The 11,613-nt window shown below is 37.0% G+C and overlaps 3 protein-coding genes across 7 annotated transcripts; all 3 read right to left on the bottom strand.

The window, feature by feature from the left end:
* Positions 1 to 1,234: 1,234 nt before the first annotated feature.
* On the bottom strand, positions 1,235 to 3,278 carry LOC108854133 (metal tolerance protein 1). The gene is made up of 2 exons (XM_018627647.2): positions 3,073 to 3,278; positions 1,235 to 2,483 (listed from the first exon to the last, which is right to left on the bottom strand). The coding sequence occupies exon 2, from the start codon at positions 2,480 to 2,482 to the stop codon at positions 1,322 to 1,324; it is 1,161 nt and encodes a 386-aa protein (XP_018483149.1). The 5' UTR covers position 2,483; positions 3,073 to 3,278; the 3' UTR covers positions 1,235 to 1,321.
* Positions 3,279 to 3,762: 484 nt separating this feature from the next.
* LOC108849194 (two-component response regulator-like APRR9) lies at positions 3,763 to 6,379 on the bottom strand. 5 transcript variants are annotated; one of them, XM_056999614.1, is made up of 7 exons: positions 6,048 to 6,377; positions 5,536 to 5,697; positions 5,287 to 5,417; positions 5,077 to 5,196; positions 4,746 to 5,008; positions 4,203 to 4,656; positions 3,763 to 4,097 (listed from the first exon to the last, which is right to left on the bottom strand). In XM_056999614.1, the coding sequence occupies exons 1-7, from the start codon at positions 6,235 to 6,237 to the stop codon at positions 3,999 to 4,001; spliced, it is 1,419 nt and encodes a 472-aa protein (XP_056855594.1). In that variant the 5' UTR covers positions 6,238 to 6,377; the 3' UTR covers positions 3,763 to 3,998. The 5 variants fall into 5 exon arrangements, with proteins under 5 accessions (XP_056855594.1, XP_056855596.1, XP_056855597.1 ...); XM_056999616.1 differs by lacking the exon at positions 6,048 to 6,377 and having other exon boundaries at positions 5,513 to 5,679; XM_056999617.1 differs by lacking the exon at positions 6,048 to 6,377 and having other exon boundaries at positions 5,529 to 5,679.
* Positions 6,380 to 7,778: 1,399 nt separating this feature from the next.
* On the bottom strand, positions 7,779 to 10,015 carry LOC108849255 (uncharacterized). Its single transcript, XM_056999613.1, has 6 exons — positions 9,519 to 10,015; positions 9,284 to 9,419; positions 9,021 to 9,168; positions 8,892 to 8,928; positions 8,468 to 8,813; positions 7,779 to 8,383 (listed from the first exon to the last, which is right to left on the bottom strand). The coding sequence occupies exons 1-6, from the start codon at positions 9,708 to 9,710 to the stop codon at positions 8,271 to 8,273; spliced, it is 972 nt and encodes a 323-aa protein (XP_056855593.1). The 5' UTR covers positions 9,711 to 10,015; the 3' UTR covers positions 7,779 to 8,270.
* Positions 10,016 to 11,613: the final 1,598 nt, after the last annotated feature.

Raw genomic sequence — 11,613 nt, 5'->3', positions numbered from 1 at the left:
ACTGAGATGCAACTCATTAGGGAAGGAGTAAATATGGATGTCCACATCTTTGGTTATAGACTCAAATAGTTGAAAAGAAGAAGACATAAATAAATGAAAAACGTTCCAAACTGAGATAAAAGTACATTACACAGAGCTTGTTTTGTTCCTGCATCCTCTCCATTAGAAGCTGAGAGCCCTCACTCTTTATTACTCTTGTTTGTTTGTATCTCTCTCTGATATAATGTTAAGGGGTTATAATGTAGTTAAAAAAAAAAAGATAACTCATGTACTCACTTCTGAAGCTAAGGCCGTTAGCTTTATATAGAACACTAGTCTTCTTAAATCGTAATCAAGATTGAAGAGAAAATGGGAAACTTGAAAGTGAGATATGAGAGGAGGAAGGGAAGGAAACAAAGAGGTAAAAATAAATAAAGATAAAAGAGATGACACCAGATGTTTGTTTTAAGGACCGAAGATAAGTTGATGACAACAGATGTTCGGTGCAGAGCAGAGAACATGAGAGGAGGGAGAGAGAGAGAGAGAGAGAGAGTACAGTATCTCTGACATAAGAAAGTTCAGTCAAAGAAACATTATTGGCTGTGGCAATTTTGTCTGGCAGCGAAGACAGTCAGTTGTGGGGGCTTTCCATAATACAGAGAGAGATGATGAAGAAGAAGAAGAAGAACATTAAACCTTTTTAAGGTCTAAGGAAGCGTTTATACATTCATCATCTCTCCTCTATTCATTAACGCGTGAATTATAGCTTCTTACCTGTTAAGCATACAAGTGTTGATGCCTTAGCTTCAAGGGTACTAACCAGTGTCTGCTTCTAGTTATCTTTATTTTCTTCACTCATCAAATCCATATTCATACTACTGTGATAAAACTAGAACAGCTATAGAAAGCTTTACGGATATATCATCCATGTGTGTACCTGCTGATGTCACTTACGCGCACTTGGTACCGACTCTCAGGACAAACAATGGCCCACTTGTGACATCTCACAAGAATCAATCAGATTCTGCTTCTAACTCAATCGCAAGCCCTGTGACTCCTAGGCTAATTAAAGACTCCTAGGATAACTGAAGACACACACTTAATAATCTCATAAAAGTTGAGATGACTCATGTTCTTGTGTCCTTTCAACACTTTTTGAAAGGACAAAAAGCTTAGTGCTTACTTGAGCTCAACCAAACGAAGATGACGTATCACAAATATACCAATACACCTAAAGCTGAGAAACAAGAGAAAGTGAACAAAAAGGAAAGAAACTTTATTGATCTTATCATCATGTCAATGAGAATATGCTTATACAAAATACTCTTCAAATGTTTTTACTTTAACGCTCAATTTGTATAGTGACATGACTGATATTGTACTCCCTGCGGATGTAATCAATCACCTTGTTGAGCACCATGTCCGCATCCGCCTCCGGTGTGATATTAACATGGCAAGCAAGCAGCACTTTCCCCACCGTGATAGCCCAAATGTGAAGCTCATGAACAGCCACCACTTCTTCCATCTCCAGCAAACCCTTTTCCAGCTTTGTAGCATCAATCTCCCTAGGCGTACTCTCCATCAACACCTCAAGAATGCTTCGGATCATGTTGATGGTGGTCCCCAAGACAATAACCGAAAAGACAAGCGTGCAGATGAGATCAACTATCTTCCACTCCGGCTTGTACCAAATGACAGCTCCACCAATCATAACACCAACGCTCTGGATTGAGTCTCCAAGGACATGAAGATAAGCTCCTTGGACGTTGATGTTCCTCTTTCTCTTCTCTGATTTGTCCAGCAACTGCTCAGTCACATCCCCGTGAGCGTGATGATGCTTGTCCTCTCCATGACTATGACCATGATCATGACCATGATGATGATGTGTGGTAACAGTCACCCCATGACTGTGATGGTCATGACCGTGACCATGTCCATGACCGTGACCGTGATCATGTCCTAACAGAACAGCCATCACGATATTCACAAGCAACCCAAAAGCAGCAACAAGGAACATAAGGAACCCATTAACCTCACTGGTCTCACTAAGAAGTCTGATGATAGCTTCATAGACAAGAATCCCTGTAAGCAGCCAAATGAGCTGGATAGAGACAAGAGCACCAAGAATCTCAACCCTGAAAAACCCATAAGTCTGCCTAGGGGTAGCTTCCCAGCCAGCAGCCCACAAGGAGAACAAGGAGATGGCGAAAGCAGCAACGTCAGAGAGAAGGTGAGCTGCGTCGGTGAGTATAGCCAAGCTATTAGCTTTGATGCCACCAAAGACTTCAACGGTCATGAAGAGAAGACACAGCACCACGGCGATGCAGAGCTTTCTCATGGAAGCATTGCGTTCTTGGGCGTCACCGGAAGCGTTGTTGAGATCTGAGAAGCCGCAGGGTGCTTCTCCACAGGCTTTGCTCGCCAGGCTTGTCGTGCTTTCTACAACGGATTTGCCTGCTTTAACCTCGATGATGTGGCTATGTTGGGGGCTTGAAGACGCCATTCTGTAAAGAAAAAAAAAAACAAGAACTCTCAATATTATTATCAATGAACAACAGATGAGGGTACCTCTACAAATAAGAAGATATAGGAAGCAGAACAGTTTAAATTTTTAATCCGAAATTGGGTAAAATCTGTTTAAACAGAAAAAGAAAGCAAATTTATTAACAAGAAAGAACAAATAAGAGGAGTGGGACATGTATAGCACTACTAGTCTTGTACAGGAGGAGGAGGTTCTTCTAGCACAATCACATACTCAGAAGGAATGTATATTTATTATTTTTATTATTTTAAACTAATCAACGCTTACAGAGCGTATAATAATCATCATAATCAGAGAGTCAAAACACTATAAAAATCAATTAAAGCCACAAATTAAAAAAAAAAAAAAAAAAAAATCCAATTCCAAAAGTCAGAATGAGAAAAGGAAGAATCCAGCAACTGAACAGAGATGCATCGGCAAAAAGAAAAGACTGATTCTTCAGGTTCGACCCCAAATAATAATAAAAAATAAAATTACACAGATGTGAAGAAACCGAAAACAGACAAACATAGAGGCGTGAGAAAAGATGATTGAATTCAAAGAGAGCTTACAATGAGAGAGGAAGTGGAGGTTGATAGATTCACTACTACTTGTCCTCCTCCTCCGCCTTTAAAGAGAGAATGTCGAGGGAAAGGAGTGACCCTTTTTATAAGAAAAGGTGTAAGGCGGCCACGGAGAGATGGGCTGAGCAGCTTCTCCTACTTTTCCTTTTTTCTTTTGTTTTTCCACTCTTATCCTCCCTTCCTTCCTTTTCCTTTCCAGATCTGTAATAATCTCTTTTGGTTCTTTTTTGTTTGTTTGTTTTTGTGTTTTTCTCTCACGGGTCAATTTTAGGTACACGTGTCAGAACACTCTTTTTTCTCACCGTAATTATTGCGCTCTCCTGTCTTTCTGGCAAGTTTACTAATCGAACCGAATGATTTTTTTGTGTCTCTAGCGAATGATTGGGCCTTTAATTACCTGGTTTATGGTCCTTTGTGTTTTTCCTCGGTTATTTATTTATGAAATTAATTTAATTTGTTTACAGGTTTTTGAGAAGAATATAAATCTGTAGGTTTCTGAATGGATTTTAGCATAGAAACAAATTTGGAATATGCTTTTGGGTCCTTTGAAATCAAATAATATATGCCCCCACCTCCCCAATAGTCCAATTGTCGTGTCCTAATCATATTATGGATCTTAGATTGTCTTCTTACTATAAAAATTGCTACTCAATCAAAGATAAGAAAAAAAAATAGTAATAATGGAGTTACAGTTTTAACGTAGCTTTGATCATTCATTCTCCAGATATACAAGAGGGGCCGGGGAACCATTACCCCCACCAGTTTCTCAGATTAGTTGACAAGAAAACGCTCAAATACAAAAGAACAACAACACTGCATATAACAACAAATCTAATAAATAAGTCTCTATTATAAAACCAAACTGGCCCTTCACTCTAGAGTTACAAACTTGTCTCGTTGGCCAATTGTTTTTTTTATTTAGTAGAAGACGCATCTGAATTCATAGCACGCACGAACTGGCCTTTCACTCGTGGACGCTGCTCTGCTAGCTTCTTCCTGCTCTCATATCTTACCTGTATTCCAATATTATTCATTGCCACTTGAAACATTTAGTTATTGCATTTCATGATAAAAGAATCCACCATATATAGCAGAGCTTATGGGTGGGTCTATCTTACCTTTTTATTAAAGCATCGATCTTTCCTCTTCATCCGGAACTTCATCAGCGCAGCTGCTCTCTCACTCCTACGCTCCTGGACACTCAGCACACCTTCTTCTTCTGTTGCTTTCTCTGTTATGCTGCTCCTACTTTGTCCTCCTGCTGTTACTGTCCCCTCCTCCTCATTGTTGCTCTGACAACCAACGTCCACTTCCTCGCTTGCCTTCAGGAGATTTGATTCTACTGGCAAGAGAGATTCTTGCTTCTGTTTCGTACTCCTGCACTGAAGAAACTGGTTTCGTCCGGTTACGCTTGATGATCCGACATGCTCATGGTTGCTGCTCGTTGTAGCGCTTCCGTGATCACATCTTAATAACTTCTCATGTGATTCGCTTGGTGTCTTGGGCCCAGCTGAACTACTTGCCTCTACAGCAGCAACACCTGCTTTCTCTGCTGGCTTCTCATTCTCATATCTGCACGTTAATGTAGTAATGTTATTGAACAAAACACTAACCAATGATTCGAGACATTCTTTATTGTTTTGCAAGCAAGAACACCAAACCGTGAGAAGGCTGATGCATCAGAGAGGCTAAGCTTTTGATGCTTGCTTTCATCTTGCTTCTTCTCCAAACTTCCTCCAGAGCAACACCTCTTCAGAGAAAGCCCAAGCTCTGGACCAACATTCTGCTGCTGCTCACCAGTCTTGTCTCCATAGTAACACTCCTCACTCCGTTTCTCCATTCCACCTATCAAATCCATTGTCACATCAAAACATTCAACCACCGGTTTCACATCCTCCATCACCTTATCCTTGTCGCTGATAGCCTGCGCAATTGACAAAGATATCAGGCATCTATTGAAACACACGATGCCACCAAAATCAAATCTGGTACCTGAGAACCACTTCCATGATCAGAATGATATCTGGAATCTGCACAAGTCTCATCAGTGTCTTCAAGGTTCTGCTGTGAAGCTGGTAAGCTAGGTGCATGAGCAGTATGATCACCACGCAACTGATTCATAACCCCAAAAATATAGACAATCATATAAGTCTTTCAAGCTTTAAAAAAAATCAAACACAAAGGATACAAAAATGAACTTACGGTAAGTCTTCTCCAGACATGTTGCCATAGATTCTTCAACTCATTTTTCCTCATGGGTTTGATTAGATAATCAGCAGCACCTCTCAACATACACTTCAAGACCATTGCCATCGAATCTTGAGACGACATCACTAGAAAACAAGTAGAAAAAAAGTCATCAGTACAACAAAAAACTAAAGAGAGTGCTTCTTATTTTTTTAACAAAAAAAGAAATAAAGAAACGGACTTAGGGGAACACCAACATCGTACTTATGACAGGAATGTGCTTGCAAGCTTCATGCTCCATCACCAAAGCAAGGAGTGCAAAACCAGATATAGCTGGCAAATCCAGCTCCGTTAGTATTAGGTCAATCTTATGTGTCTTCCCCTTTACAGTCTCCCACGCTGCTAAACCATCCGATACTGCTACAACTGTTTTTTTTTTTGTAATCAAAATCCAGATCCAAAGTTTAGTTTCAACATTACTTCTTACTTTAAAATTAAGACAAAAAGAATGAAACTTGAAAAACAGATTTAAGACAATGAACAAATGATCTAATTCCGACCGAACATACTTCTAAGTTCAAAATCAAGACAAAACTTTTAAAACATCAATATAAAACAGAGTAAAGCAATGATAAAATTCGACATTTGTAACAACTTTTTTGAAATCAAAACCGACTCGAGTTTAGTTTCACAGACCGAACATACTTCTAAGTTCAAAATCAAGACAAAAGAAGGAAACTTTTAAAACATTTTATAAAACAGAGTAAAGCAAGGACCTTTGTAAGAGCATTTTTGGAGAAGGGCGGTGATGATTTGGCGAGTCGAATCGTCGGATTCGACAAGCAAAACCCTGAGAACCGTTGTCGGAAGATACTTCTCCCATCGGACAACCTCCGATGACTTGCCTCTGCTCATCATCGTCTCCGTAGTACCTTCGTCGCTACTTATAACCACAACTTCCCCCATCGATTTTAGATCTTAATTTCGCCGAGAGGAAGAAAAGGTATTATCTGATTATTGTAGTGAGGAAGAAGAAGGCAAAGAGGAGGTATATTATTATAATTAGAATCTAATTCTGAGCCACTCAAAACTATGGCCAAAATATCAGACGACTTCTATGCTCAACGAGAATAGCATTAAACAACTTGGGAAAAAAAAAATCTAATTAACGGTTCATAACTATGCGGGCCTTCTTTGGGCTGACGTGGCTTAATATGGGCCATTATTTTGATTTTCCTGTATCGTGTCTGATTCGGTGGAGATGGCGTAGCTCTGCTTCGTTGGTCCACATTCCACGTGTCGTTCCTGTATAGTTTCTAGTGGTTATGAGGATGACACGTGGGTGTTCTTGTCTATTTGTGTGGCTAACTTTGATTCTAGGCATTTTTCTGATTGGTGTTCAAAAGTAGATATTTTTCTTTTTATCTTTCTGCAGCGATCTATTTATCACTCAAGTTAGATTTGCTCAAGTTAGATATTGTCTTAAATATTATTTTAAAAAATAATAGAATTAAAAATGGACCCATTAGCCTCAATATTAAATGCCAGCATTGATTAAAGTCGTAATCTGTGGTGTGAATTTTATATATTTTGTGTGGAAAGAAGAAGAGTTCTAGAACAATCTATAAACTTTGCTTTTGCGTAGAAAAATGCCCCATCAAAATTAAAGCAAAACAAAATATCTATTGGTCTATGATATGGACAGTTAATAACGTAGTAAACAACTTCCCATATGCTTACGTGGTTAGGCTTTTATGCCCAACTTGGTTACCCATATGTATCACACATGTCTACAGTACCAACTTAATGGCTTTCTTAAAGTTAGGCCTTACATATACAAAAGCCCATTAGTTTGTAGGCTCTAAGTTAAACTGAAACCATTAAAGTTATATTTATTTTTAGGATGACTTTTACATAAGTTCCAACTTGGTTACCCATATGTATCACACATGTCTACAGTCCCAACTTAATGGCTTTCTTAAAGTTAGGCCTTACATATACAAAAGCCCATTAGTTTGTAGGCTCTAAGTTAAACTGAAACCATTAAAGTTATATTTATTTTTAGGATGACTTTTACATAAGTTTTCCTTGGCTGTATTTTCTTTGGTTGTTTCAAACAACTTGTTCCTGTCCGTTTTCTAATTTGTACTTGCAGACAAATAACATTATGTTGTATCTTCTAAAACATTCTCATAAGTTAAAGAAAACCAAAAAAGTATGATGTATCTGTGTGTTAAGTAGGTGCTGAGTTTCTTTCAAAGTTATTTAAACAATAATAATCATGAAATGTTATCCATTGGCAAAGAAAAAGATCCATCTTTCCCAACGGTCTTTTGACCGGTACTTTTGTCATAAGATCCCCTTTGGAATCCAAAGACAATGATCATTGTTACTTTGATAATATAATCATGGTAATTCAAATTAATCAATTATAAAGTTGAACACTTTATAAAGCGAGGTAGTTTTATATCATCAACAAGTTGGAAAAAAACTAGAAAATTTTCAGCTGAAATTAAAGATATCATCTAAAATTTTTATATAATCATAATGAAGAACAAGAACAAGCAATAAGACTTAAGACCATTACAAATATGAAAGAAAAAAAAAAGAGATTTCAAGCTCATCCGAAGCTTTTAAATCATGTTTGAGTTCAGAAGAAGACATAAAACAATTCTTCTGACCCTAAAAAATAAATCCCCAAATTAATGTAATGTTGAATGATGCTTTCTGCATCAATCCAATAATCCAGAAAAAGGCTACCAATGCCTTCTCTTTGATTCTTTTAACCTAAAATGCAATATGAATCATGAAAATAAATAAAACAATGAATGTGAAGGATGGTTTCTTTCTTCTTCTTCCTCCTCCTAGGTACTAATTAAGAGACTCTAGAATCCTATAAATGATATGAATAAATGTTTTTAGCTAGAACATGTTGGAGAGATTGATCATGAGTTAGTGCACAATGTAGTAGTCCCTTGCTCTGCTATTGTAGTACTGAATCAGTTCTCTATCTTGATGGAGGAGGGGGTATTTGCTTCATGACCATCTTTGTTGCTAGCTTCAGCTGCTGCTGGTGTAGTAATAACTACTGTTTTTGTTGCAGAGGTTGCAGCTAATACAAGCACAAAAAATAGTAAAGAATACATATGAATGGAAAACAAGGGTTTCAATTAAGATGTGAGTTTTGAAATCAAACCTGAAGTGGAGGTTGACAAAGAGGAAGAAGATGAAGCCGAAGATGCTAATGATAGAGCCAGAGAGGTTGGGAGTGAGAGGATTGGTGGTGGAGGAGGCTGAGAGCTGAATTGCTGATGAGGCAAGTAAGGGTATTGTAACAGAGAAGGAGGAGTAGTAGCAGTGTATTGAAAGCTGAAACCTTGATGATGTTGGTGAGGAGTTTGAGCATGATTACTACTTTGAGTTGGATCGTATTGAGGATAGTAAGGATAGTAACCATGGAACATTCCTGTTGATCCTGATGATGGAGGTCCCATATATGGTGAATACTGTTGTCCTCCATAGGGTTGATGATTGTAGTAATTCTGCAACATATGAACATCAACATTCAGCTAAAATGGATTCAATGAACATAGTGAAAGATCAATGAAAAGAGTACTGACCATTGGGTACAATCCCTCTTGAGAATAACCAGAAAATCTGAAGAACATAAAACACAAACAATAATAAAACACACACATTAAAAAAAAAAGATGGCTTGTTTTTTTTGTTGATGAGATGATAATACTTACCCGTAAGCAGAGTAAGGAAATGGGAATTGACCAATGTGTTGTTGTTGATGATGATGAACAAAAGCAGAGGAAGAAGAAGAAGAGCCTCGAAACTGAGGAGAAGGAGCAACCAATCCTGCTCCTCCTGGTGACCTAAATCTCCCTGTTCCTGCAAATCAAGTTTCCTCCTTCGCTTGTTAATCAAGTAACAAAAAAGATCCAAAGATAAGCTAGGTTATAACTATAAGTTTTCATTGAATTTATAGAGAGAGAAAGAGGAGAACCATGTCTAGGAGAAGTAGGAGGACGAGGTTTGTGAGCACCAAGAAAAGCAAGATTGCAATTAGCTCTTCTTCCATCGATCACAGGATTCATATTCTGACATGCTCTCATAGCTGCATCTGCTTCCATAAACGTCACCTGATCAAACAAATAAAAACCCATTTAGGAAAAGAGAAAAAACAAAAAGCAAACTCGTTTTTTAATATAAAACTTATGTCACGAAAAAGAAGAACATACAAAGCCATAGCCTTTGGATCTTCCAGTGTTCTTATCAGTAATGACGACAGCTTCAACGATTTCACCAAACTGTTCGAAGTAACGTCTCATTGTATCTTTCTGAGTCTCCCATGCTAATCCTCCCACGAAGATTTTCGTCAGCTTTGTATCGTTATTACCACCTTCCATCTGAAACTGTCTCTGTTGAGCCATCTGATTAATTACTTCCCCCCAGAATCAAAACTCTACCCACATCAAAGTTTTTTAACCTTTTTTCTCTATATGTGATGATTTACAAAAGAAAAAAAAAACAAGAAAACTGTAACTTTCCCCCTTCCAACAAATAAAAGAAAAATAACTCTTTGTACTAGAAGAGTGAAACAATAGAAGAAGAGTAGAAACCTATGTGTTGTGTTGATTGAAGGAACAAAAGAAAAGAGATAGCCAATGGAGATGGAGCAGACAAGAAAGCTGCTAGTGGGAACCCACGTCAATGGCTAAAGGGAAATAAGCAAGTTGATTAGAAAAGCTTTTTTCGCTGTTTATATATTGGGTCCGCTGCACAAAACATTTGCTTCGCTGTCTTCAACCTCCCCTCTCTCGAAATTTGCATATTCATATAAATAAAATAAATGCTTTTATTACATATCTATAATCTGTATTAATGTATATGGATTGATGTTTCTGTTGTGGGTTTTGAATTTCTGGCACAACCTTCTAAATAATCTATTTTCTTCCATTTTACGAATTTTTGGATGCTTAGGTTTTTCTTTTTGCCAATAGGCTACATTATATTATTTAAATTAGAAATCAATTTAAAAATAGCTAAATTGGTAGAACAGAATCAACATTAAACATACTCCGCTAATATGAAAAATGAATACTTCATAAATTTTTATTTGCTATTATATTTTTGTTCTTTGTATATGTTTGATTATAAAACTAGAATAAAATTCACATCACTGAAATTCAGTCATATGTGATACTCTGTTTCTTCTCTTTAAAATATTAAAATAAATCATTTATTATAAAAATTAATATAATTATAGTTGTAGGACACACCTGGTTTTAACATAACAAAATAACCAAGGCAGGTTGTCTTCCTCAAATCATCCTAGAAATGCCTTCTCAGATGCTACTATTCCTTCTAATTTAAAAATTAGCTTTATCTTTTGTATAAAGTCTCTTAGGTACTACTTTCTTTTGTTTGTTATTCGAATGATCAGAGCCGCCAAATGCAGTACTATTAAGTATTAACGGTAATTGTGGAAATACATGCAAATTTGTGCTTTCCATATAATAGTAGTCTAAAACATTTAGCTGGATATATGTTTAGTTATGTTGACAAAAAAAAAAAAAGGATATATGTTTAGTTATCGTTAATACTATTCCTTCTAGTGGGTTAATTTGGAATATAATAAATATATTTCAGTACACGTAAATTTTACTATAAAAAATGTAATAATAGTTATTTTGATGATGGATAGTGTCGCACTATAGATCCCCACATGAAGGCTGCAAGATACAGGCAGGCATGCACATGCATGTTTGTGCTCGGCCACTTTCCAGTATTGTTGTTATATCAGAAATTAGTTGGATTTTTTATTTTTTTCATCTAATTGCACAAGATTACCGTTAGATGGATCGCACTTTTCATCCAACGGTATAAATGATTACCCTTTCTCACGCGTACGTGGTCCCTCCTTCATGTGATCTCATTGATATGTTAATCAGAAACAAAAGATTAATTAACGCGTGAAGTTTCCAGCGATTTTGTTTCCTTAAAGTCTGTTTGCTTCAGTTTCAAAAAAAAAAAAAAAAGTCTGTTTGCTTTGACCGTCAACGCTATTGTGCCACGTGATAGAATATTCCTTCGAAGTAAATTGGATAATGCTAATTACTGGGCTTAAATCTATTTATTTAAGCCCGAAGCCCATTTAATTAGCTTTACGCTGTGCTAAGCTCTTTATGCATGTGTCACACTAGACCGTTGGTTAGAGGCCCGTTTATAACTTCAGTCGTATACACTACATTTCTATTAGGCTTCAGATTCACTTATTAGTTATCTCCTTATCCCTAAGATGTGTTTAGGGGTGTGTACATCAAGTTGTGTTTA

Source organism: Raphanus sativus, unplaced genomic scaffold (assembly GCF_000801105.2).
Source record: "Raphanus sativus cultivar WK10039 unplaced genomic scaffold, ASM80110v3 Scaffold1942, whole genome shotgun sequence".
NCBI lineage: Eukaryota > Viridiplantae > Streptophyta > Magnoliopsida > Brassicales > Brassicaceae > Raphanus > Raphanus sativus.
The sequence above is the reverse complement of the archived record's forward strand: the minus strand, read 5'-3'. Positions and strand labels throughout refer to the sequence as shown.

What these genes read in the sequence shown, in the direction of transcription:
- LOC108854133 (XM_018627647.2), bottom strand. Translation starts at nt 2,482, where the DNA reads ATGGCGTCTTCAAGCCCCCAACATAGCCACATCATCGAGGTTAAAGCA.
- LOC108849194 (XM_056999614.1), bottom strand. Translation starts at nt 6,237, where the DNA reads ATGGGGGAAGTTGTGGTTATAAGTAGCGACGAAGGTACTACGGAGACG. An exon ending in GATGCATCAGCCTTCTCACG is followed by an intron (nt 4,657 to 4,745) that starts GTTTGGTGTTCT and finishes ATTAACGTGCAG; the next exon opens with ATATGAGAATGAGAAGCCAG. An exon ending in ATCGATGCTTTAATAAAAAG is followed by an intron (nt 4,098 to 4,202) that starts GTAAGATAGACC and finishes ATTGGAATACAG; the next exon opens with GTAAGATATGAGAGCAGGAA.
- LOC108849255 (XM_056999613.1), bottom strand. Translation starts at nt 9,710, where the DNA reads ATGGCTCAACAGAGACAGTTTCAGATGGAAGGTGGTAATAACGATACA. An exon ending in AAGAGGGATTGTACCCAATG is followed by an intron (nt 8,814 to 8,891) that starts GTCAGTACTCTT and finishes CATATGTTGCAG; the next exon opens with AATTACTACAATCATCAACC. An exon ending in TTTGTCAACCTCCACTTCAG is followed by an intron (nt 8,384 to 8,467) that starts GTTTGATTTCAA and finishes TGCTTGTATTAG; the next exon opens with CTGCAACCTCTGCAACAAAA.